Source organism: Balaenoptera musculus, chromosome 8, assembly GCF_009873245.2.
Source record: "Balaenoptera musculus isolate JJ_BM4_2016_0621 chromosome 8, mBalMus1.pri.v3, whole genome shotgun sequence".
Taxonomy (NCBI): Eukaryota; Metazoa; Chordata; class Mammalia; order Artiodactyla; family Balaenopteridae; genus Balaenoptera; species Balaenoptera musculus.
Window position 1 is genome coordinate 100,874,790 of NC_045792.1, and position 25,673 is coordinate 100,900,462.

The 25,673-nt window shown below is 47.1% G+C and overlaps 1 protein-coding gene across 3 annotated transcripts in view; it reads right to left on the reverse strand.

Moving 5' to 3' along the window:
• AHNAK (AHNAK nucleoprotein) overlaps positions 1-25,673 on the reverse strand; it is a 99,827-nt gene that overhangs the window by 31,541 nt on the left and 42,613 nt on the right. For 2 of the 3 annotated variants that reach the window (XM_036859800.1, XM_036859801.1), the window contains exon 5: positions 20,207-20,306. In XM_036859800.1, the coding sequence (XP_036715695.1) occupies positions 20,207-20,306 (100 nt within the window). Of the gene's footprint in view, positions 1-10,155; positions 10,457-20,206; positions 20,307-25,673 lie in introns of those variants that run through there. The other variant, XM_036859803.1, reaches the window with a different exon arrangement.

Consider the following 25,673-nt stretch of genomic DNA (forward strand, 5'->3'; position numbering starts at 1 on the left):
TCATATCTTTAAAAAATGATCGTATAGCCCAGGGAACTATATTCACTATCTTGTAATAAACTATAATGGAAAAGAATTTTTTTTAATACATATGTGTATATGTGTAACTGAATCACTTTGCTGTACACCTGAAACTAACACAGTATTGTAAACCAACTATCCTTCAATAAAAAAAGAAAAAAATGATTCAAGGGAAAATAAGTCTTTCTTTAGTGCATAGAGAGGAGCAAGAGGCTAAGCCCTGAGCTTTGGAAGCAGAGAGGTGAGGACAGTGGGATTTTAAGGTCGAGGCTGAGATTACAGAAAGAAGATCAGGGCTTCCCTGGTGGCGCAGTGGTTAAGAATCTGCCTGCCAATGCAAGGGACACAGGTTCGAGCCCTGGTCCGGGAAGATCCCACATGCCGCGGAGCAACTAAGCCCCTGCACCACAACTATTGAGCCAGTGTGCCACAACTACTGAAGCCTGTGCACCTGGAGCCCGAGCTCCGAAACAGGAGAAGCCACAACAATGAGAAGCCCGCGCACCGCAATGAAGAGTAGCCTCTGCTCACTGCAACTAGAGAAAGCCCGCACACAGCAACAAAGACACAACACAGCCAAAAATAAAAACAAAATAAATAAATAAACTTATAAAAAAAGAAAGAAAGAAGATCAAAGGATCCCCCACTAACTGGAGGGAAGGTGGTTGGGATGTCCTGGAGAGGGGGTGTCTGTATCGCAGTAGGGTTGGAATCTAAATTGCCTTTTTAAGCACATTAAGATTATTTAATCTGGAGATCATAAAACATTTCCAATTTTCATACTCAAGAGTAAGAGAAGGACAATACCTAAGGATTTTAGAACTAATTTCTAAAAAAGTGTTTTGAGTTCTCCATAATTAAGAATTCAAAAATATTCCCTCCAAGTCCATGACAAAATGGGAACAATCTTCCAGGAATGGACGTCTCTGTGGTTGGCCCAGTAAAACCTTGGCATTGTGGAACCCTCGGGGAATGAATGAGTCACTTTATAGAGTAGAATTTCCTGAATGGCTGAAGATGAAACCTTTAAGGGATAGACATTTAAACTTTTAAATAGAAGTCTTTCTAAAATGGCCTCTTGGCCTCCTGCATTCTAAAACAGGGTAGCTGGGACCTCGTTTCAGCAACCCCATTTCTAGGCGGCACCCTAGGGCTTAAGAGGGCCTGAAACTACTCCACTTTCAGTATCTTACATGCAGAACTTTCCCTCTATAACCCTCCTGCACTGCTGGTAGGAATGTAAGTTGGTGCAGCCACTATGGAAAACAGTGTGGAGCTTCCTCAGAAAACTAAAAATAGAATTAACATATGATTCAGCAATATTCCCGGACAAAACTATAATTCAAAAAGATACACGCACCCTTGTGTTCATAGTAGAACTATTCACAATAGCCAAGTCATGGAAACAACCTAAATGTCCATCGACAGATGAATGGATAAAGAAGATGTGGTACATATAGACAATGGAATACTACTCAGCCATAAAAAAGAACGAAATGATGCCATTTGCAGCTACATGGATGCAACTAGAGATTATCATACTAAGTGAAGTAAGTCAGAAAGACAAAGACAAATACCATATGATATCACTTGTATATGGAATCTAAAAACATGGCACAAATGAACCTACCTACAAAACAGAAACAGACTCACAGACATAGAGAACAGACAGGTTGAGACATAGAGAACCACAGGTTGCCAAGGGGGAGGTTGGTGGGGGAGGGAAGTGTGGGATTAGCAGGTGTAAACTATTATATATAGGATGGATAAAAAACAAGGACCTACTGTATAGCACAGGGAACTATATTCAATATCCTGGGATAAACCATCATGGAAAAGAATATTAAAAAAAGAATGTCTGTGTGTGTATAACTGAGTCACTTTTCTGTACAGCTGAGATTGCCACAACATGGTAAATCAATTATACTTCAATAAAATAATTCACAAAAAAAAAAAATAAGAGCTTTCCCTCTATAACCACAGCTCCCCGGCCGGCCACCGGCTGTTCCTCACTCCCACCACCCCTGCCCTCCCCTCTCATTTCATCTCTGGCCTCTAGTCCTGCACCTCATCCCTCCTTAGGACTGACAGTTATTGAAAACTCAGCTGCCACGCCCAGTGGGTCAGCAGTTTTCTCTGTCCCTATTTATTAAAGCTACAGAACTGAAAACTACTGAAGAAAGTCACGGAACTGTGTTATAAATTATCATAGCAACGGCCCACGTTCATTCAACATAGGACACTTTCATTTATAAATTATTATAAAGCATTTACACCCCCGAAGTAACCAGCACAGGCAGTTTTAGCCACATTTTTATGATGAAACTAAGGTCTACAGGTTAGAGGAGCTTCATAAGGTCACCTGACCAATAAATGGCGGGTGGATAACGTGAATCCAGGCCCTCTAACTCCAAATCCATATATTTTGCTACTTTTTGAATCACCAACTCTGAAAATATCTGGTATCTAAAATCTGCCAAAAGAATGGGCAGAATAAGTAAAAACTGGCAATCCAGCTGAGCTCCTTTGATATGAAGATCAGTGGAATCAAGCCTGACAATGACTTTTTACTCCCATGAGTGTTAAATCGTTGCTCATGCAAATCACTGTAATTGTTAATTGCAAAGAAGTGTTGGGTATAAACAAGCCACCAACGCATTTCTGCGGATGAACCAAAGGGTGATGTGGTTTTAAAGGGTTTGCACTAAAAGTATGAGCAGTCCCTCATGGAAGAAATCCAAGGTGAGAGTGAAGGTGTCATTCTCTCTGTTTTTATCTCCAAGTCCTATAGACCAGGAATGTGTTTCTAATGATGTATCCATCTTCAGCTATTCCAGGACAACACAAAAGTGCCTTACGTTGAAACAAGTTAATTATACAGAATATTAGCCATTTGGATTTTTGCAACCCTTATCACGCCTCACCTCACTAGAATGTTCCAAGAAGACAAGGACTTGATCTTGCTCAGTGCTATCCCCAGGGTCTGGAACATAATGGGCTTTCAATAAATACTGGTTAGATAAATGAATGAAACAAAAACTTATCAATTCAAACATGCCAGGACTTCCGTTGTGGCACAGTGGTTAAGAATCCACCTGCCAATGCAGGGGACACGGGTTCAAGCCCTGGTCTGGGAGGATCCCATATGCCGCAGAGCAACTAGGCCCGTGAGCCACAATTACTGAGCCTGCGTGTCTGGAGCCTGTGCTCCGCTACAAGAGAGGCCGCGATAATGAGAGGCCCGCACACCGTGATGAAGAGTGGCCCCCACTTGCCACAACTAGAGAAAGCCCTCGCATAGAAACGAAGACCCAACACAGCCATAAATAAATAAATAAATAAATAAATAAAATAAACCCAAAGTTTAAAAAAAAAAAAAGAATCCGCCTGCCAATGCAGGGGACATGGGTCCGAGCCCTGGTCCGGGAAGATCCCACAGGCCACGGAGCAGCTAAGCCCGTGCGCTACAACTACTGAGCCTGTGCTCTAAAGCCCGCATGCCGCAAGTATTGAAGCCCGTGCGCCTAGAGTCCGTGCTCCGCAACAAGAGAAGCCACTGCAATGAGAAGCCCCCGCACCCCACGAAGAGTAGCCCCCACTCACCACAACAAGAGAAAGCCTGAACGCAGCAACAAAGACCCAACGCAGCCAAAAATAAAAATAAAATAAAAATAAAAAATAAAATTTTTTTAATGTCCCTGATCCAGTATTTGTGATCGTTTAAACAGAGGCTATTAAGCAAATTGACCGTATATCTAAAATGAGGAAGCATTTAAACTATATGGGATAATAAACTATTTACAAACAACATGCCTGTTAATTATGAATCATTTGTATACTCATTATGGTCCCCAAGTTTCTCTTCTAAAAGACCTAGTTTAGTTGGTGGTTATGCAAAGCCTAGGTCCTTCCTCGCAGCTTAGTTCAATTACACTTAGTATAGTCTTCAAAGTAATATAATTGCATTTCTTTAAAAGAAAATACATATTCTACAATTCAGACTTTTGCAGTGATCTCACCAGAAAGCATATCCTACAAACATCTTAAATTCTCCATGGCTAGCCCAGTATTCCAAAAATGCATCTTGAAACACTCAAGCCTTTTGACACTGAGGAATGCATGCTAGCAGCTGTAGTTGGTTTGAAAAAGAAAGATGAACACGCTCTCAGGCAGTTTCCAACGTACCCTGCTAGAACTTGCAGCAGTGTCTTTCTTTCCTCCATATATATATCGAGTGGCCCAGATCTGCCATTTTCACCATCAAATTGTTGCATATGTTTAACTCTTTTGAAGTTCAGTTCAGCTCAGCAAACACTTCCTGCAGCTTGATCCTGGGTCAGATGCAGCCCCTGTACTGAGGGCTCAAGGATGAGAAAACATGTAGTCCCTCCCCTCCAGAATCTTCTTCCATTGGGGAGAATTGTATGAGTTATATTCATTATATTGGGATTATATTGACATAACCAGACGATAATGAGAGCTATGGGCTCTCACAGCATAACGGGCTGTGTGGGTACAGGTAAAGGAACAGGTCATTCCACAAGAGGGAGAGGTGTCAGGGACAGAGAAGGTGACATGTGAAACCATTCAAGTTTACAAGGCGGACAACACGGGGGAAGCAGAAAGTACAGCTCAACCACATATGAACGCTGGATCATAAACAAAAAATTATGTGGAAAAACCCCATAGAGATTAGAAAACACTCCCGTAACTAGGGCTCTGGTTCCTAGCCACCAAAACCACAAAAGTTGAGAAGTTTAAAACTCATCTGATCATCCAATTGCTTTGCCATGCAGCCACAGAGTCAGGCTTGAGTGCTGAGTAAAGGGTCCAATGAGTGGCCATCGCAGGCGGGCAGGTCAATAACTTGGTGAATGACCCTTCGCAGCAGATCATCATCTCCTGACAATCTTCAACTCATCTCTGTTCTTTCCGGGTGGGGAGGGGGGAGCAGTGGGACGTCTAAACAGCCCCCTTATCCACAATAACCCTGTGCCAACCCAGCTGGTGAATGTCAATTCAGTACATAGATAATACGAGATAATGGGTCTGTTGCAACCCCTCGGGCCTAACCCTCCCTGCCACGCCCCAGATGCCCACTCCACCTGTGGTCTACCGCTGCAAGTTAAAGAACTTCTGAGTTTATTTGCACCACTACGGGAGAAGTTGGGCATGAGCTTCAGTCCCCTGCAGCCATAGGGATGAGGACCAAGGGGTCACTATCTGGAGCCATGGGGAGGCTGGCAGTCCTTGGAGGAGTGCTTTCTGGCTGCAAGCACAGCTTGAGCTACCCTAAAGCAGGACTTCCCTGGTGGTAAGTGGTTAAGACTCCATGCTCCCAATGCAGGGGGCCCAGGTTCAATCAGGGAACTAGATCCCGCATGCCACAACTAAAGATCCTGTGTGCTGCAACTAAGACCCGGTGCAGCCAAATAAATAAATATTAAAAAAAAAAAAAAAAAGCCACCCTTGAGCAGAGTTTCTCGAAGCGACATTTCCGACATTTCCTGCTGTGACTTCCCTGGTGGTCCAGTGGGTAAGACTCCGCGCTCCCGATGCAGGGGGCCTGGACCCAGTTTCGATCCCTGGTCGGGGAACTAGATCCCATATGACACAACTAAGAAGTCCGCACGCTGCAACTACAGACCCCTCGTGCCATAACTAAGACCTGGCGCAGCCAAAATAAAATAAAAAATAAAAAAACACTTCGCGCTGGATAATTCTTTGTTGTGGGAGACGGGTCTGTGCACTGTAGGATGTCTAGCCCCATCCCTTGTGTCTCAGTCGGTTTAGGCTGCTGTGACAAATACTGTAAACCATAGACGGGGTGGCTTAAACGACAGAAATCTGTCTCACAGCTGTGGAAGCTGAAAGTCTGAGATCAGAGTGCCAGCATGGTAGGGTTCTGGTAAGAACCCTCTTCCCGGTTTGCCGACGACCTCTTACTTGCTATATCCTCATATGGCTGAGAGAAAGAGAGGCTGAAATGAAGCAGAAGACGAGGCGCGGGCTCAGGCTGGCAAGGGGACCACCCACCAGCGCCCACCCTCACCACCCATGTTATCAGTACACCCTGCGGCTACAAGTCCTCCACCTCCTCTCCGAGTCTGTATTTGCGTTACCATGAAAAAAACAAACAGTCGGGGCAAATCACACCCCCACCAGAAACCTGTGCGTTATGATGGATATTTATTGGCCGCTTAATCTGTGCCAAGCACTGTTCTAAGCCCTTGCAGGAATTCTCTCCTTTAATCCTTACGACACACCTATGCGATTGGTACTGTAACTATAAATGTCATAAATGGGGAAAAAGCGGTACAGAGACGGAGGGAGACCTGCCCGGGGCCAGGCAACCAATAGGAGGCCAGGCAACCAATAGGAGGCCAGGCAGACCGCAGCCAGGTCCGCGGTTTGGGGGCGGAAGAGCGCGATGTGTGCGCAGGGGCAGTGCATGCGCAGGGGCAGTGCATGCGCGCCTCGCCTCCATCCTCCGTAGCAGTTAGGAGAAAGAGAAGCTAAGAAGAAAGGGGGAGCCAGAGAAGAGAGAAGAGCATGAATAAGGAGAGATGAGACGGGAAAGGCCCGTCTGGCCATGCTCCTTGTGGTGGGGGGAGGGGTGCCCTCCTTGCCACTGTCACGCCCCACGAGGGCCCCGGACAGCTCCCTGGGGTCAGGAGTCTGCCTCTTCAAGAGGAAGGAGGCACAATCTCCTGGTTGAGGCACAGGGTTGGCTCCGTATCAACTCCTTCTCCTGTGCCCACAGGCCCCTTTCCCACAACTCCTGAGCCTGTTCGGCCTTCCCACGTGGTCTAGACCTGGAGCGGATCTGGCACCTGCTTCTCTGGGTGTCTGCACTAGGCTTGGCCCTCGTGGCGCTCGCCCACCAGCGCCCCTGATTTTTCTCACCAATGTGGACTCCACATACCCCTCCCCACCCTGAGCCCCTGCCCTACTCTGGCCTCCCCTGGTGGGCTCCTCACCCTGGCCTGGGACCCAGGGCTCATGAACCCTCCCTGAACTGACCAGTCCACACAATTGTCCCTCCCGTCCTCCCGCCCTGAGCTCTTAGGCCTTGGTCAACACCCTACCCTAAGCAATACCTGCCAGAAACCAGCCACTGCCCACCCCAGGGTCCCTCTGACACCATACAATCACCTCCCACTTCCTACCTCTCAACCAGCACTCCCTGACTCATCCCAGCCCTCCCGTGCATCTAAGCTCAGCCAGCACGGCCTGTGCCAGGAAGGCATTTCCCCTCACCCTCCTCCCAGCCTCTGCCAGAATTCCTCAGAGAGGTCCAGACCCCTACATGAGGATTGCCAGGGGCCCTTGTTTAAAATACTGTGACAGTGAAATAAGCCAGACACAAAAGGACCCACACTGCATGATTCCACTTACAGAGGTCCCTAGAGTAGTCAAATTCAGAGACGGAAAGTACAGTGTTGGTCACCAGGGACTGGGGGAGGGGGAGGGGGCGTGGTTGTTTAATGGGGGCAGAGTTTCAGTTTGGGGAGATGAAAAAAGTTCTGGAGATGGTTGGTGGTGATGGCTGCAGAACACTGTGAATGTACTTAATGCCACTGAACTATACACTCAATGGTTAAATGGTAAATTTTCTATTCTGTGTATTTTACCACAATTTTTAAAAAATGCTGTGACAAAATCAGAATCTTGAGAGTGGTGCGGGGAAACCCACGTTTTTAACCAGCTCCCCAGTGGTTCTTATGCCCCCTCAGCATGAGAGCCGGGAATGTCATGGCCTCTTAGCTGTGCGACCTCAGTCAAGTCACAGAACGTACAGATCCCAAAGTCCCTTGTCTGGAAATGGACATGAGACTTTCCTCACCTGTTCTTGTGCGGATTACACGAGATGAGGAATACAAAGTGCCAGGAGTGTGGGAGCTGCCCAGCAAAAGTGAACTTGACAGTCGGTCCACAAACGCTTACTGAGCAGCCTGGGTACCAAGCTGAGCCGGGACCTGCCCTCAGTCATCCCTCAAGTCCCAGCGCCTGCACACCGCAGGGGTCTCCCTTCCCCCATGCTCAGGCCTCCGAAGAGTTACCTGCCAGAAACAACATCTGGCAACAGGTAAGGAGGTTCCTGACTTCTCAGAGGCCTCGGCTTGGCAGGTCAGATCCGCACACACATTCCATTTCTCCCAGCAAGAGCCCAGGGGCTGGGAGGGGCGGGGCAGGTCCCAAGGCCTCCTCACACCAAAGCTGGACCCCTCTGGCCCTGCCACTGCTCCTCCCGGCCTCCGTCACCGACCCAGGGCACTTGGTTCAGCTCTCACTCGGGCCATTTCTACCAGCTTCTAGACCTCAGGAGAGCACTGGTAGGAAAGTGCCTCTTCTTTTCTTTTTTTCTCCTCTTTTACTTTTCCCAAATTGACCACCTCTAGCCATGTTTAGAAAAGAAGAAAGTCTACACTAGTACAAAAATAGCTTTAAAATAATACCTCCCAGGCCTTTTGGGATAAAAGTGTTTCACTAATGTCAGACAGCTAAGATTACAAAGTGCATCTACTTCAGCACTTACCGTAATAAGATAGTTGGATGTTTTTAATACCTTTATTTTTTTTAAAGAGGTCCATTTACTTGCGTAGTTTGCGGTCTGTAAAGGGGTAAATGTGCTAGGAAATTACCTAAAGAGTCACATCAGGCCAACACTTTTGTCTTGGGTACCAGGAGGGTCGGAAGGCTGCCAGGCTGCTCGTGACCCCTTTATGAAGGTGTCTCCCCAAGGGCCTGTCACGTCCAAGGAGGACACCCTGGAGAAGGGCCATGCCTCCAGCTCTCCAACCCAACCCTCCCGCTCCCGCTCCCTTCCTTCCCTCTGCGTGAGGCCGTAGCATAAAATCAAAGTCCTCTTTCTAGAACCGGCTTTCCAAGTGGGTGATCCAGCCCTGTGTGCAATCTTGTCCTTTTCCCTGGTTTGCCTAAGAAACTATTCTTGAAAATTTTCCAAAATGGCATTGGAGAATATTCGTATCTCGAATATTTCACTTCAGTGAAGTGTTTTTCACTTTAATAAAAAGCGATGGCAACTTTGGCAGGTGCCAGGGAGCTGGAATCCAGAGAAGAGGGAGTAAGATGCCCGGTGCCCTTGTGGCTTGATTCTGCCAGATCTGTAGAAGGCTGTCACCCGCTCTCTCCCCATTTCCAGCAGGAGGACAGTAGGCAGGGCTTGGGAAGCCTTGCCTCGCCCAGACCCCCCCTTCCTGCCAGGCAGGCAGCCCTCTGGCCCCCACTGGTGCCCGCTGGGGGAGCAGACTGGACCCAGTGGCCTGTCCTGGACCCTGAGAGCCACAGAACCCTCCCCTTTGCCAATCTTGCCTCTCTACTCCTTTCTAGATCCCCCAGTGACTGATACTCTAAGGGTGGGAGAAAAAAAAGCTCAAGGGTTACATTAAATCATTGGTTGTGACAAAGTGCGTCATTCTAGGTACATCAATTCAGAGGCTAATCAAGCAAACAGGATTAGTGAGAGGAGGGCCTAACCCTTTTCTCAGAGGGTTAAGCCTCCAAAGCCTTGATCTCTGGCCCCAAACAGGGCCTTCCTTCCTGAGCTCTCTGCTATGCCAGGAATTCTGCACACAGTAAAAAAAAAAAAAAAAAAAAAAAAATCTCCCCTGGATTTACTACTTTCTGATCTGACCAAGTTGGAATGCCTGCATGGAGAAACGCTCCTGGCCTGGTGAAGGGCAACACTGCGAAGGAAACCGGACCTCAGTAAATAACATCCTTCACAGAAAAGCCCAGAGGCTGTCTCCCATGAGGGACTGGATGTAAGAACAGTGCAGCCTGCGTAGTTGCTGGGCTGACCCTTCACCCTGAGGTAACTTGGATGAGAAGGAAGGTGTTATGGGCTGAATTTGTCCCCTGCCTCCCAAATTCACATGTAGAAGTACCTCCAGTACCTCAGAAAGTGACTGTATTTGAAGATGGTCTTTAAAGAAGCAGTTAAGTTAAAATAAGATCATTAGGGTGGGCCCTAACCCCATACGACCGGTGTCCTTATAACAAGAGGAAATAAGGTCACAGACAGTTACAGAGGGACGACCACGTGGAGACAGGAAAAGACCATCATTTATAAGCCAAGGAGAGGGACCTCAAGAAACCCACCCTGCCACACCTCGATCTTGGACTTCTAGCCTCCAGGTTTGTGAAAAAACAAATGTTTGTTGTTCAGCCATCTGGTCGATGGCACTTTGTCCTGGAGGCCCAAGCAAACTAGTACAGAAGATGCAGCTGTAGAAAACCACATGCCCCAGATGCGAGTGGCACAGATGAAACTTCAGGAAGTTCAGAGAAGAGGTGAGATTTATTAAGAACTTGCAGGGAGGGTGGGAGATCCTCAGATATGATGTTTGGCTACAACTGATTCTCTGAGAAAATTTATGCTGCATCTGTGGAAGCCCTTTCAGTCAAATCGCTGAGGAGGAAAAGAGAAGAATGAAAGAAAAGTGAATCTTCTCTGTATGTGGAATTTCCAGAATTCCCCTCCATGTGGGGTCCTAGGTTGGGGTGGCCACGAGAAAGGTGTGCAGGACTTGGAGGGTGCAGGGGAAGCGCAGCCCTTTTGTGCTCTGAGGATGGAGCAGGGCAGACAGATACAGGGCAGTTCAGGCATACTTCTTAGTGTCGGGGCAGCCACTGGCCCGAAGCCCCTCCACTCCTGGGCCAGGTGTGTGCAGCTCTGGGGTGCGGGGCCCCTGCTTGCCCCGAATGTCACTGCATCATGGTGATCTCAGGTGGTGAGAACCCTTCCGGTCTGTCCCCCATCTTTCCCACTCTGCGTGCATCTTCCCTCCCAAGCTGGCCCAGCCGAGACCAGCATCCTAGGCTCGACCCTCCAGCGCCTCGTTCCTGCCTCCGCACCTCCTACCCTCAGACCTACCACTGCCACCATAAAAACCTCCCCAAACCTCTGCTTCTAGCAAGTCATCCTTCAGCACACTTCAAAGGCTGGGTCCTTCCAGATCAAGTCTAAACCCTCTGACTAGATGCTGAGACCTTTTATAACCTGTTCCCAACTTACTGCCCCGCCGTCTTCCCTGCTGCTCCCCAATACATGCGCTCTGCCGAGTGAGGCCAGTCCCTTTCTCCCTGTTGGGGTCTGCCATGCCCACTCCATCACTCAGATATGTCCCCACGCTGTCAGACCTTTCCTTCTTCAAGGTCCAGCTCAAGTCTCATCTCCTTCACAAAGCCTTCATCAAGGCCATTGGGTGCAGTATTTAAGAGAAAAGACCCAGAGCCAGGCTGTCTGGATTCAAATCCTGGCTTTGCCCTTCCAGCTCTGTATGACTTTGAACAAATTACTTAATCTTTCTGTGCCTCAGGTTCCTCCACTGGAAAATGGAGATGAACAGGGTTCACAGGGTTATTGTGAAGATTAAATGAGTTAAGTCACATAAAGCATTTGTATTGTGCCCGACACATAGAAAGCACTTGATAAGGGTTAGTTCTTATTTCATTTTTATTATTACCTGACCATTTCATCCCTCTCCAAGACTCTTTCCCCTGAACTTCTACACCTGGTATAATAGAGACCACATCATTCAAGTACTTAATTATAGTCAGTCTTGTACTGTTTGCTGCAATTTCATGTGTAAAAAACAGGAACAAGAACATTTTATCTGTGATCAGAACATCAATAAGCAATAGCTTATTCATGAACATAAACTATTCCTCATTCTTTACTTGCAGCATAAGGGGGAGAACTTGCCCTGCTTCTTCCTGGTAGCATTTAACCCCTAAGAGACCCAGGAGGAAAAAGATAGGGACAAAGTGTCAGGAACAGGAAGACATGAAAATGCCCACAGAATGGTCCTGAAACCCACCCTCCTGGAACATTTGAACACCAAGAAGATGACATTTTGACAGACATGGTTTTCACATCAAGAAGCACTGTCTGGGGGGTGGTCTGACCAGAGGCAGGGCCCTCAGCCAGTGTCTGCTCCCTGGAAACTGAACAGCACCCAAGTAACAGAAGACCCCAAAGGCCCAGGGCCCAAGGGGCCAGCAGATGGCCATAGTATCAAGGTGGGGTGGGCCCCTGATGCTGTGCAGGCTCCCAGCTTTGCTGCCAAGGGCCTTCTGGTTCACCAACCAAACCGCTGAAAGCTCATGAATCAGTCCATAGATCAAGACAATACGGGAGTTATGCAGCACTCAGCTGTTTCAGGTCTCCATTTCTTCCACTTTAAAATGAAGGGATTGGTGGAACCAGAGGATAGCTAACAAACCACCCAGTTCTGCAATTCTGCACAGTGAGTTCTTTGCACAGTCAGAGCAAGCAAAGGCAGTCAAGGAGGACTCTGAGAGTTTGATTTCCATCAATACTACCCAAAGCACTCTGTAGATTCAAAGCAATCCCCATCAAAATTCCAAAGGCATTTTTCACAGAAATAGAAAAAAAAAAATCCCCAAATTTTTATGGAATCACAAAAGTCTCCGAATAACCAAAGAAATCTTGAGAAGGAAGAAAGTTGGAGGCATCACACTTCCTGGTTTTAAACTATATTACAAAGCTGTCGTAATCAAAACAGTATGGTATTGGCATAAAACAGACACATAGATCAATGGAACAGAATAGACAGCCCAGAAATTAAACCATGCATTTATGGTTAATTAACTTACAACAAAGGAGCCAAGACTATACAATGGGAAAAAGATAGTCTCTGCAATAAATGAGAGTTTAATTTCCCCTTCCCCGTACACAGAGCTGCACAAAAGAAGGAAAAAAAACAGAGCCACAGAATAGCTCATCTCTGCTTCACGCATTTGGCACTAGAGCCCTCCTGGCTGAGAGGTGCCAAAGCTAGGGATGAATACAACAAGGTGTGCAACTTACCCAGGTTTAAGTTTCAGCTCTGACACTTACAGGCAAGTTACCTGGTTTTTGTGAAGCCTCAGTTTTCTCAGTCAATACACAAGGCTAATAATAATACTTACTTCATGCACTTATTGATTAAAATGTAAAGCACCTTGCACAGGACCCAAAGCAGAGGAGGTGCCCAAATCATTCAGAAAATGTTGGTCAGGTACCCACTAAGGGACAGACACCATTCCAAGGCACTGGAGCACAGTCTTGCACACACACAAAAAACTCCTCCTTATAGAGTTTACTTTTAGAAGGGGAAGACAGATAATAAGAAATAACCTTAATAAAGGTCAGATTTCCTCAAAAGCACAGGAGAAGAATATGAAGAAAAATCAACTAGGGTAAATAGGATAGAGAAGGAGGTGTGATTTCTGGGTAGAATCCTCAGCAAAGTCCACTCAGAGAAGACGAGCCTTGAATGGACACCTCAGTAAATGTCACTATTATCCTCATGGCCAGTCCTGTTGGCACCAGGGTTTGGTGCCAACAATGTATTTTTCCTGGTGTCCAAGTGGGCATTTCTCCCCAACATATCTCACAAAAGAGAGTGTCAGAGTTGGAAGAGACTCAGATTCTCTGGTTCATTTTATAGAGGAAGAATGAAACCCACAAATGTGGGCCGACAAACCCAGGGTCACACGGTTAGTTCAGAGACCGAGATTGGTGCCACCTCCAGTCTCCTGACACTAAGACCAATATTCTTGCCTCTGCTTCATAGCCTGTTGCCCTAGGCTGACTCAGACCCATGTAAAATTGAGGCCTGGAGCCTGGAAGATTTCTAGCCTGGTGTTGTATTTCAGCCTGCACAGTAGCTCATGGTTATTAGCTGTGCAGTCTGAATATATCTCTTTCAGACACGTTTACAGGGGAAAAACATTATCATGGATTTGCAAGAAGACATCCACGAACCAGTGACCCCAGTTTGAACAAATAAAAATTAAAGACGATCTATTCAGGGCATCCCTGGGCACCAAGAATACCACACACACAAACGCAGCCACCCTGGAACCACTTATATGACACTCCTCTGCTGTAAGGCAGTCATCAAAAGACCAAGAATTTGTTGCCTTTTTTTCCCCTCAGATCGTCATCAAAATGTAAAAACACTATTTGATTTGTGTAGACTCTTTGAGCCCCTGAGAAGATACCCACAGAGTCCAGTTTGGGGAACTCAAATATGGCACAGGTTTTTGAAGGGCTGTTTGTTATAGGATAAATCCTTGCAGTGATCGGGGCATTTACAAGAACTACTAAGGCTAAAGGGAGCTGCAAAAAGTGATCAACCCAGTTTGCTTCATTTTGAAGCCGCCCTGGGCCAGAAGGATGAGACTGGAGCCTGGTAGCCATGGGACTTTCATACGTCTGCATAACTCTCAGAGACTAGGAACATCTGTGGGCCTTTAAGGTGGGGACCTCAAAGCACCATCCATCCATTCATTGAACAGATACTAATTGAGCACCTAGTGCGTGCCTGGCACTGTTACAGGCACTGAGGATATGACAAGAAACCAAACAAAGCCCCTGACATCATGAAGCTTACATTCTAGTGAGGAGGAAGGAAAGGAACAGATTAGGGTGTGAATATGTGTCAGACAGTGATAAGTAAGTGGGTAAAAGGCATGGGTGATGCCTGGAATCAGGAGAGCAAGGGCTTGTTACTTTAAGTAAGTTTTCAGAGAAGGGGTCTCTAGAGAGGTGACATTGGAAGGCGAAGAGTTTGTCAAGGGAAGAACATTCTAGGCATAGTTCTCCGCAAACTCAAAAGCCCTGAGGCGGAACAGCAAGGGGACACTTGTGGCCTGAGCTGATGAGAGAAGGAGAGCTAGGGTCAGAAGAGCAGTGAGGGCCAACAGTCCTTTGCAAGCACTTAAACTTTGCCTCGAGTGAGATGGGGAGTGAGATGCTGGAATGAGGAATGACATTATTTGACTAATGTTTTTAAAGGGTTGAACCTATTGCTGTGCTCAGAAGAGACCAGAGGGGAACCAAGACTGAAACAGGGAGAGCAGTTAGGAAATAATTGTCATAATCCAGATGACAGGTGTGGTGGCCTGGATCCGGCAGCAACGTTCAGGTTGGGGAGAAGTGACTCAATTCTGGATAGGGAAGATGGAGCCGATGGGAATTGCTCATTGTCTAAACATGAGCTGTAAAAGAATTCGAGAAGTCCAAGATGACACCAGAGTTTTAGCCTGAAGCACCTGAGGGTAGAGTTGACATTGATGGAGATAAAGTCTGTGGGAGGGCCTGGGGTGGGATGGGGGTGGGGGAGAAGGGAGGTAAAGAGAAAATTTTCCCACCAGGTGTTCAAGCTCTGATCTTGATTTATAAAGTCAACCTTGCATAAGAGATGGACCATATGATCCCACAATTCCACCACAGGGCATAACACCCAAAAGAATTGAAAGCAGGGACTCATACTTGTACACCAATGTTCGTGGCAGTGCCATTCACAGTAGCCAAAAAGTGGAAACAACTCAAATGTCCATTGACAGATGACTGGATAAGCAAAATGTGACCTATACATACAATTCAGCCTATAGAAGAAAGGAAGTTCTGACATATGCTACAGCATGGATGTACCTTGAGGACATTATGCGATGTGAAGTAAGCCAGCCATCAAAGGACAAATGTATGGGGCTTCCCCGGTGGCGCAGTGGTTAAGAATCTGCCTGCCAATGCAGGGGACACGGGTTCGAGCCCTGGTCCGGGAAGATCCCACATGCCACGGAGCAACTAAGCCCGTGCGCCGCAACTACTGAGCCTGCGCTCTAGAGCCCGCGAGCCACAACTACTGAAGTCCACGTGCCTAGAGCCTGTGCTCCACAACAAGAGAAGCCACCGCAACGAGAAGCCCTCGCACCGCAACAAAGAGTAGCCCCCTCTCGCCGCAACTAGAGAAGGGCCGCGTGCAGCAATGAAGACCCAATGCAGCCAAAAATAGTAAATGAATAAAATAATTTTTTTTTAAAAAGGACAAATGTATGACTCCACCAATATGAGGCACCTAACGTAGTTAAATTCATAGAGACAGAAAACAGAATCGTGGTTGCCAGGAACTGGAAGGAGAAAAGGGGAAGTTATTGCTTAATGGGAGCTTCTGTTTGGGAAGATGAAAGTGTTCTGGGGACAGAGAATGGTGATGAGTGCACAACAATGTGAATGTACTTAATGCCACTGAACTGTACACCGAAAAATGGTTAAAACGCTAAATCTTATGTATATTTTACAATAAAAAAAAAATAGATGGCAATCTCACAGGTTAGTCCACTGGCAAGGGCTCTATAAAGCTTTAGAGGGACTTCCCTGGAAGTCCAGTGGTTAAGACTCCACACTTCCACTGCACGGGCCACAGGTTTGATCCCTGATCAGGGAACTAAGATCCCGAATGTGCAAAACATAAATAAATAAATAAATAAAGGCTTTAGAGATTTATAAATACAAACTCAAAAAAAAAAAGAAAACATCATCCTAGAGTTTCCCCATGGTTAGTGGTGGTTGCAGGAATATCTGCACCCAATCCACCAAGAGGGCTTCAACAGGGAGAGACAGAGCACTGGGGGAGGGGCAGAGGTGAAATAGAAGCCGATTCCAGGCAGAAAGAACAATATGAAAGAGATATGACTGGGAATTCCCTGGTGGTCCAGTGGTTAGGGCTCGGTGCTCTCACTGCCAGGGGCCCAGGTTGGATCCCTGATCGGGAAACTAAGATCCCACAAGCCACGCAGCACAGCCAAAAAAAAAGAGAGAGAGAGAGGACTTGAATAAGACAGCCAGAGAAGCAAAGAAGATTGTAACAACGGGAGCAGGGATGCTGTGAACCACCAAAGGTGGGGAGATCTGATGACGGCTTTGGGACCCAGAGAAAGTCATCGTGCTTAACATCCTGTGTGAAGCTGATAAAGGGGCATAATTACAAGAGCTCACATTACTGAGTACTTACTCTGTGTCTAAGCCCTGCACAGCTACTTACTGGCTTAATCCTCACAACCACCACACAAGGGAAATACTCTAATCATCCTGATTTCACAAATGGGGAAACAAGAACCCGTCCCATCAGAAGGTTAGAGTAGCAGAAACAGGATTGAAACCCCGGCAGTCCAGTTCCGGAGTGGAGCTCTTAACCACTAGGCTACCCAGCTCCCAATGCCAGACAGTGTGACGTGCAAACATTGTGACTTTGGGGGTGGACATTTATAGATTCAACTTTCCAGCATTTCATCTTTCAAAACCCTCTTAGGCACTTAAGACACCACGTGGCCAGAGAGATGTCTTGAGCAAAAGCCCCACTGGTCTGAACGTCACAGTCTTATCTCAAAGTCCAGCCATGGCTCTCTGATCAAACGCACTGATTTTCTGCTTATTTACCAAAATGGCTCTTTATGACAACAGCTGACAGCAAGTGTTGCTGTGAGAAAGCCGATCCCAAGCTCTGTTCTGTTTTTTAACTATTAAGGGACACAGCAGAATCCTCTTGAGAAGCTGAAGTAGAGAAAGCCAGAGGCCAATGGCAGGGGCAGGAAATGTTCGTTTCTGCTGAAGTCACGTTTACCTGAAATTCCGACTTCAAAGTCCATGAAAGTGAGGGCCATGAAAGAAGGTTTCAAAGGAAACATTTGTGATCAGGGAAAAGCCTGTGACCTGGCCAGTAGAGGAGTCCCAGCAAGGATAGCTGTAATCTTTCTCCTGTCGTTTAAAGCAAAGCTTGTGAAGATGAAAAGCCACAGCAAGTTCTTCTAAGCTCCGCAGACTTTATGTGAATCCCCGTGCCTGGCTGCATTAATTCTACCTCCTTCTGTGCTGGCTGTTGGTAAATGCTTACTGAATGAATAGATGTGATGCATCCAGTGTATAACAAGTCCTTTGGGGAAAGGGGTCAAATCCCAATCATCTTTAAATCTTGAGACACTTAATAAATGTTGAAGTACATCGTACTAGAAAAAAGTGCTGCGTTGGAAGCGCAAACACTGTGAGAGGCTAGAAGCTGCTCCCAAAAGGACGAGAGAGGAGTATGCAGCCACGTGAGTGCTGGGAAGCCAGCCAGAAGCTCCTGCCATCATCTCTCTATTTTATGTGCCAGGCATGCTGTGCAGGGGACCTTCCCGGGTCCCCAGGGGATGTGAAGTCTAGCAGAAGCCCGGTACTGTGGGAATTGAAACGGGGGTGCCTGACACCACAGGAGGGCACTGAGCCCAGACCCAGAGGCTCAAGGGGTCTGAGGTAGTGACTCAAAGGCCCAGAAAAACGGGGGGCAGAAAGAGTGTGGGGGAGAATTGTGAAGACAGGAGCAGGGACCAACATCATGAATTTGGGTACCAGCAAGCACTTTGGTATGCCTGGGGCGAAAGGTGCACATGGGAAAGCCATGGGTGCTGAAATGGAAGCAGGTCATGGCAGCCTTGGGTGCTAAGCCAAAGACATGAACTTCACCCTGAAAGCCAAGAGGAGCCTCTGAAGAATTATAAGCAGGGGAGTAACATGATCCGATTTTTATTTTAGACTGGCCTCTACTTAAAGCTCACTCCCTCTGTGGAGGAAAAGGTCTAAGACAGGCGGACCAGTAAATAATGGTGGCGACTGCAGCAAATAATGAAAACCTAAGATGTCAGGGATGTTAAGGAGAGGGGGTGCTGGTGTGGCGACCAGATGGTTACAGAGCTGATCAGAGACAGAGAAAACTCGACGGGGATCTGGCTGGCAGGGTGAGGGGAGGCGGAGGTGGGCCCAGTGCTGGAAAACAGGCTTGAGAATCAGCGGCCCCAAGAGGTTGCCCAGAGAGTCCAGAGCGAGGAAAATAAAGAGTCCAGGACAGGTCCTCGGGAAATTCTGCTATTTGTGAGCTCGTGGGAAGAGAGGGGGCCATGAGGGGCCTGGGAAGAGGGGGCAAAGTGGTCCTAACCATGCAGACAAAAGAGAAATCACTAGGGAATTCCCTAGCGGTCCAGTGGTTAGGACTCAGCACTTTCACGGCTGCAGCCTGGGTTCGATCCCTGGTCGGGGAACTGAGATCCCGCAAGCTGTGCAGTAAGGCCAAAAAAAAAAAAAAGAAAAAGAAAAAAGAGAGAAATCACTAAGCCAAGGGAGGAGGGGGATTCCAGGAGGGAGAGGACACAGCACCAAACGCCCTGAGACTACCCTGGGCAGAAGGAAGGCTGAGCAAGAACAGGTCTGGGGGGAGACGGGGGAAGCCCCATGGCAGTGGGTGGGGCACTGGCACGAGGAAGAGGTGATAGAGAAAGCAGGCGACCTTTTCAAGCAGGTCGGCTCTTCAAGGACAACACCACGGCAAGAAGTGGGGGGCGGCGCTGAAGGAGGGTTGCTTTAAAGGGGGAAGGGCGAGAGCATATGTATCTGCCGAAAGGAGATGCCAAGACAGAGGTGGGGTGCCGAGGAGAGCAGGGGTGACTGAGGGAGGTGAGGGAAGGGTATGCACAGAACCCCTGGAGGGATTAGCCTCGGAGCCAAGGCTAATGCCGGGATGGAGGAGGTGGGGGGGGGGTGGCGTCTGCGGGGGCGAAGGGACAGGAAACCCCAATTCCCCAGAGACGAACAGTGGCTGCTCCAGCTGGTGGTGCCATGTGAGATGCAGGCTGGGTGAAGATGTCAACATTTCAAGAGAAGCTAGGCTATTCCTCTTGAATACGTTCCCGATTTTCTGGAAATCTCCTGATTTTTAAATGTTCGCAACTACCTCAAATACAGTAAGCCCAAAACCTGACTACGGCCCAAATTAAGATCCTTATGACCAGGATTTCCACTTCCCACAGTTACTTCTTCCTCTCATCTCCCCCTTCATGTGGGCGTCTCCCCTCTGGAGAACACATTTCCTTTACAGGATCCAAAATACTTTTTCCTAAACTCTGTGGATCTTCACTAGAAGTAGCTACTAACCCTGAAGTTCTAAGTCTCTGGTCTCTGCCCCACCCTGAATTCAACAGATACTGTCCTATAAGCCGTGTAAATGTTCCACATATGCCACAAACGTTAACAGCCCTACATACAAAGAAACCCTTGAGACTCCTTTGGAAGGAGTCAATTATTCTTCTGTATTCTTCTGTGCATTTTCCACAGGCTTTTCAAACAGCTGAAAGGAGAGAGGAAGACTTGAATTTCTCGGTCCTAGAGAGGAAGGGACGGGGCCCCTGGTGTTCCGAGCCAGCTCTCTCCTGAGTGTGACTTCTGGTCCAGGGAGGCAGGGTCATCTGCAGAGGTTCCCATGAGCCTCACGTCTGGATGGAGGTATCATTATTACAGTTAAAGTTATCATTCTTTCGGTCCCCACGAAACTCCTCTCACCTGTGTTTGGGGTGGAGACTGACTCTGCCCGGGCTTGGTTGGTGGCTTCCTCAGGTTTATTCTGGTCTCTGCATTCCAGGGCTGATGGCTGTGGTGCATTCTAACAAGGACAAGGATTGTTACCAATCACCCAACCAATTAACGTTTCCCAAATGCCTAATATATTAAAAAACGAGGGGTCCCACGTTTACGCCCCACCGCATCTCAGTCCAGCCCACCCATCACTTGGAAGCTCTGCCTGTAGAAGAGATAACAGGATCTTAAGAAGGGAGCTGGCATCAGCTGAAAGACATCCTTCTGTGAAAGTCCAGTGACCCTCGTACAAAGGGGACAATGCCATCTCAGGTTCATCAGTACGGCAGACCCAGTCCCTGGCCTCAAGGATTTGGCGGTGGCAGAAGAAAAGAGATAAGGTGCAATTCAATACTGAGGAACAAGATGCTGTCAAGTGAGGAATGTGTAGAAAGGAGGGTGTGAGTTACTATCCACTGTGCATCTTTTCTCTGTACCACAACTGACCTGGATGCCATGCGGCAGGAGCTCTAACCAGTGGATTGAATTCCACTAAGAGTTCCTGAAGCCTATGTGGTAGATCTCCAATGCAGGGGTCACCACCATGGCAGAGTAGGCGGTCCCCTGAGGAAGGAAAGCCTACCTGAGCAAGGGATTCCCTGGCCAATGCCAGAATCCTGTCCGGCAACAACATGGAAACCGGTTTGTGGAGAACAGAGTTACTATCAATAGCTTCCACAGGCTGTTCTTTTCATGTGTTTGCTCAAGTTGAACATCATCCCAAGAAATTACTCTTTCTCAGGAGAAAGTAACTTGGAGATTGATGTATGGAATGAGTCTGGATCTTCAACTTCAAATTGGTAAATTTTCTTATTCATGCTTTCTTCTTCCAGGTGCTCTATCCTCACCATAAGTAACAAGAAAATCCCTCATTAGACTTTCCTAAGGGCCGAGACCATGGATTATTTGTCTTTGTATCCCTGTTTATAGAGCCTAGCACATTGTCCCAGGCACTCTGGAAAAGTCTGTGGCTTGGATAGATGACTGAAGAAGGAAGAAAGGAAGGAAGGAAGGAAGGGAGGGAGAGAGGGAGGGAGGGAGGGAGGAGGAAGGAAGGGAAGGAAGGAGTATTTTTTCGACTGAATGATACTTGCATTTCTTTAACAACCACTGACATGAAAACTGAGACACAGAGAGCTTAAGTAACTTGCCCAAGATCACACAGCTAGGAAGTCACAGAGCTGGGATTTGAACCCAGGCCACCTGGTTCATGAACCCACACTCAAAACTATTAAACCATCTACTTATGTTTCACAGCATATACTAGAAAATATGAAAGAAAAAAAAAAGTCCAAGGCAAAGTTACCAAAATATCCAAAAGAAGAAGTTATCCTAAAGAAAATATGGTTCTTAGCTACTTATATAGATTGCCTCACAGTGTCCTGTTGGCAAAACTCATAGCCAAAACTAGAGCACTTTAGAAACAAGAGAATAATATTACTAAACTAGCAAAACAAAGATTCTGTAGTAGTTGGACGAGATAAAGGGGTAAAAACCAAATTCGGTTTCAATTGACTTTAGGAAAGGAAATAATCAAATCATCAAGCAAATGGTTTTCTGATACAAATATGAAATTAATCTGATACAAATAGGAAATTAATCTGAAACCATCAGAACAAGTCACCCTGCCTTAAAATCCTATGATCCCTCTAAAATTGTAAACCTCGGAAGGAAGTCATTATTAAATCCAGCCGTACTGAGTGGTGAGTCCAGTTCAATCCCCAGAGATTAATATTAAGGCACTAAGTGATTCTAACGTGTATCTTGTTAGTAACGGAGAACAGTGCCCAGAGGAAACTTTCAGGGAGAAAAATCCTTTCACAGCCACCATTTTGGTGTCTTCCTGAATACAGAGGATGAGAAAAATAGAAGAACCCAAGACATCGAGGTGGGGATGGGGAAGAGAAAGAGTCATGAAATTAAATGGTGTAAAAATTTAAATGCTCTTAAAGCTTTTCCTTTTAAAAGGGACTCCCCGGCACTTCCCTGGCGGTCCAGTGGTTAAGACGCCATGCTTCCACTGCAGGGGGCACAGGGTTCCATCACTGCTCAGAGAACTAAGATCCCGCATGTTGCACACCGCGGCCAAAACAAACAAAAAATAAATAAAAGGGACTCCTCTGTGGAAAACAGTGTACTAGATGACGTGTGAGCTTGGAAAAGATTAAGGCAGGATCCAGCCGGTGGTACAGCTTCTGATGTACCAGAAGATGGGCCTGGTATCATCTAAGTCAAGCAAGGGACAAAACCAACGACTTCTGCTGACGTGTCCCACGCTGATCAAAGGAGAAACCCAGAGGCCTGGAGCCGAGAATGCACTGCTGTGTCAGACCAGACAATTGGCTTCGTCATTCCAGGGCATGACCACTGTGTGGCAGGAACGGACGTGAAGGAAGGGCAGGCTGTGGCCAAAGAACTCATTGGAGCCATTCCAGAGAAGAGAGGATGGGGGGCTGGGTGGGGCATTCCCCAGAGGCCCTCCAAGACCCCACACACTGGCGTTTTACATCTAAAAGGTACAGTGAACTGTGTGGAGAAAACTGATACATAACGAGATTCCCCTGCAACAGGGTAGAGACCGGCTTAGTTACTCACTCCGTGTAAAACAGTAACAAAGCACATAGTGGTTAAATAGTGTTATTACTATACATGTTATTATGCTACTAATGTGAATCACTCACAGTTTCCTGGCCAGGAAGACTGAACTGAAATTTTTATTTTAACAATGAAATCATGTTTTTTTGACCAACAGATTGGTAAAAAATAAAAGAGCTCAATAAAAACAAATAAGGGTATAGAGAAAGCAGGGGCTTTCATACCCAGAATGTACATAGATACTGCCTTTTGGGAGGGCGATTGGGAGCAGCTATTAGAATGTTAAACGCATGTGCTCCTTCGCCCAGCAATTCCATTGTTAAGTATCTGAGTGAAATCCTTGTACATGTGCTCAAAATGGCATGTGCCGGGATGTTCCTAGACACGGGAAACAACATGCAACATACAATATTTCATCTAGGCTATGCAATATTTCACAACAGTGAAGGAGAATGAAGCAGATCTGTATTTACCTACACAGAACATCTCCAAAACATATTGTTAAGGGGAAAAAAGCAAATTGCAAAACAATATGCTATGGTCTTATTTATGATTTCTTTTAACCCACCAGACTATAGATGTCTGGGTTACACTACAGGTATGCCCAAAAGCTTCGAGCAAAGTCTGCAGGGGGCATGCCAAGATTATGGCAGTGGTTAGCACTATGGAGGAGCGTGCAGGTGGGCTTGGGACAAGGAGAACAGCCCTTTTTTAAAATTTTTTATAAAAATGACTTGCTATGAGGTGTAATTAAAAATTAAATCTTTGAAAATGTTAGCTGTAAAAATGTCTACCTGCCCAATCGAGTGTCCATCAGGGTTGAAAGTATTTTACCAGCTGTAATTACTTCAACAAGAGGAGGTTCATTCAACAGATATTTATTGAACACCTACTATGGGCCAGGCACTGTTCTAGACTCTGGGGAATATTAAAAATATCTGCTTTCGTGGAAGTTTATATTCCAGGGGAGTTTATGGCATCATCTCCTTGGGGCGGCAGGGGGCGGTGTCTCTGGGAGAGAAGCTGGGGGGTTGATAAAATATGCCCAGAGACAGGGTCAGCTCTTCTAGGCCAGGGAAAGAGGAAGAGGTGTCTGCAGTTGGGCAGCTCCAGTGCCACTCCCCAGGCCTTGTGAAGGGATTGAGAACCAAGTATGGAAGGAGGGAAGGGGACAGCCAAGCTCTGGTCTGGCTTAGGAGGCCTGGGTCCTCAGGGCTACCAAGGAGAGTTCCCTTCCTGCATGGGACCACTTAGAATGACGATGGCTGAGAGCCAACAGGTAGGGGGACAGAGGGACAGAGAGTAAGAGGAAAGTGAGTGGAAGGAAGTAAGATTAGAGAGGAAAGGAGCTCGTGGAGGAGGAGGCGTTGCTCCACCTTGGCCAAAAGCGGGGAGACCATCTCTCCCTTCAAGTGTCATCTGGCGCCAGAGCAAGGCCCAGCAGCCCTGGCTGTGCTGGGAGCTACGTGAGAGGCTGCCATTCCTCAGCATCCTCACTTCCCCCCCTTCTGCCCCTCTGTCCCCCACACCAGGCCACCTGGCTTCTGCTTTGCTTCCTGTCTGAGCTGAATGGAATAGGGAATAGGATAGGTGAAGTGACTCCAGAGAGGTCTAACCTGAAAAAGCAGAACTGAGACTAAGCTGACCATAGTGATCATTTTGCAGTATATACATAGATCAAATCATTATCTTGTACCCCTAAAGCTAACACAGCATTATGTGTCAATTACATGTCAATAAAACTGGAAAAAGAAAAAGTGGAACTGAATTTGTGGTTTACTCAAGAGATTAAACATACAGTTTAAGGAGAGAGGGTTAAGGGAATCCTGTAACCCAGAACAACCTGCATCCACGGAATGATGGCGAGGAGGGGGCCTGGGGTACACACAGGAATGACTCAATAATAGTGCAACGGCAGACAGCCTTAAAAAGCCAGTAAGGGAGAGATTTCAGGCTCAGGCAGCCTCTCCTGAGGCCTTCAAATCATCCCTCAGAGGCCCCAGGGATGCTCCAACTGACCCTGACCCAGCCAGCGTCATGTGATACCAGTTCACACGGGTGCTGGGAGGCAAAGGTAATCTGATTGTTCTGGAAAGTCATGTTTGCTAGGGAAGACTGGCTCTGTTAAAGATCAGTGTCAGGTTTGAACCTGTTCTCCCCAGACCCACGTGCTGTGCCTCAGAGAGCAAGACGGGGAGAAACGCAGGGCAGTGTGAGCTGCTTTGTAGAGGTCTGATGATTTATAAGATCCAAGTGGGTTTAAAACTGCCATGCCCAGTTGACCGGACTGGACCTCAAGCTAAAGAATCACCTCCACTTCATTTCTTTTCCACTTTGAACTCAGAGAATCAACCGGGAGATTCCTGACCCACCACTTCACATAGTAAATAATCCTTTCAATAGAGAATGGATAAACAACAAGGTCCTACCGTATAGCACAGGGAACTATATTCAATATCCTGTGATAAACCATAATGGAAAAGAATATGAAAAAGAATGTACATACATGGGGCTTCCCTGGTGGCACAGTGGTTAAGAATCTGCCTGCCAATGCAGGGGACACAGGTTCAAGCCCTGGTCTGGGAAGATCCCACATGCCGCGGAGCAACTAAGCCCGTGTGCCACAACTACTGAGCCTGAGCTCTAGAGCCTGCGAGCACAACTACTGAGCCCATGTGCCATAACTACTGAAGCCCACGCGCCTAGAGCCCGTGCTCCACAACAAGAGAAGCCATCGCAATGAGAAGCCCGCGCACCGCAACGAAGAGTAGCCCCCGCTCGCCGCAACTAGAGAAAGCCT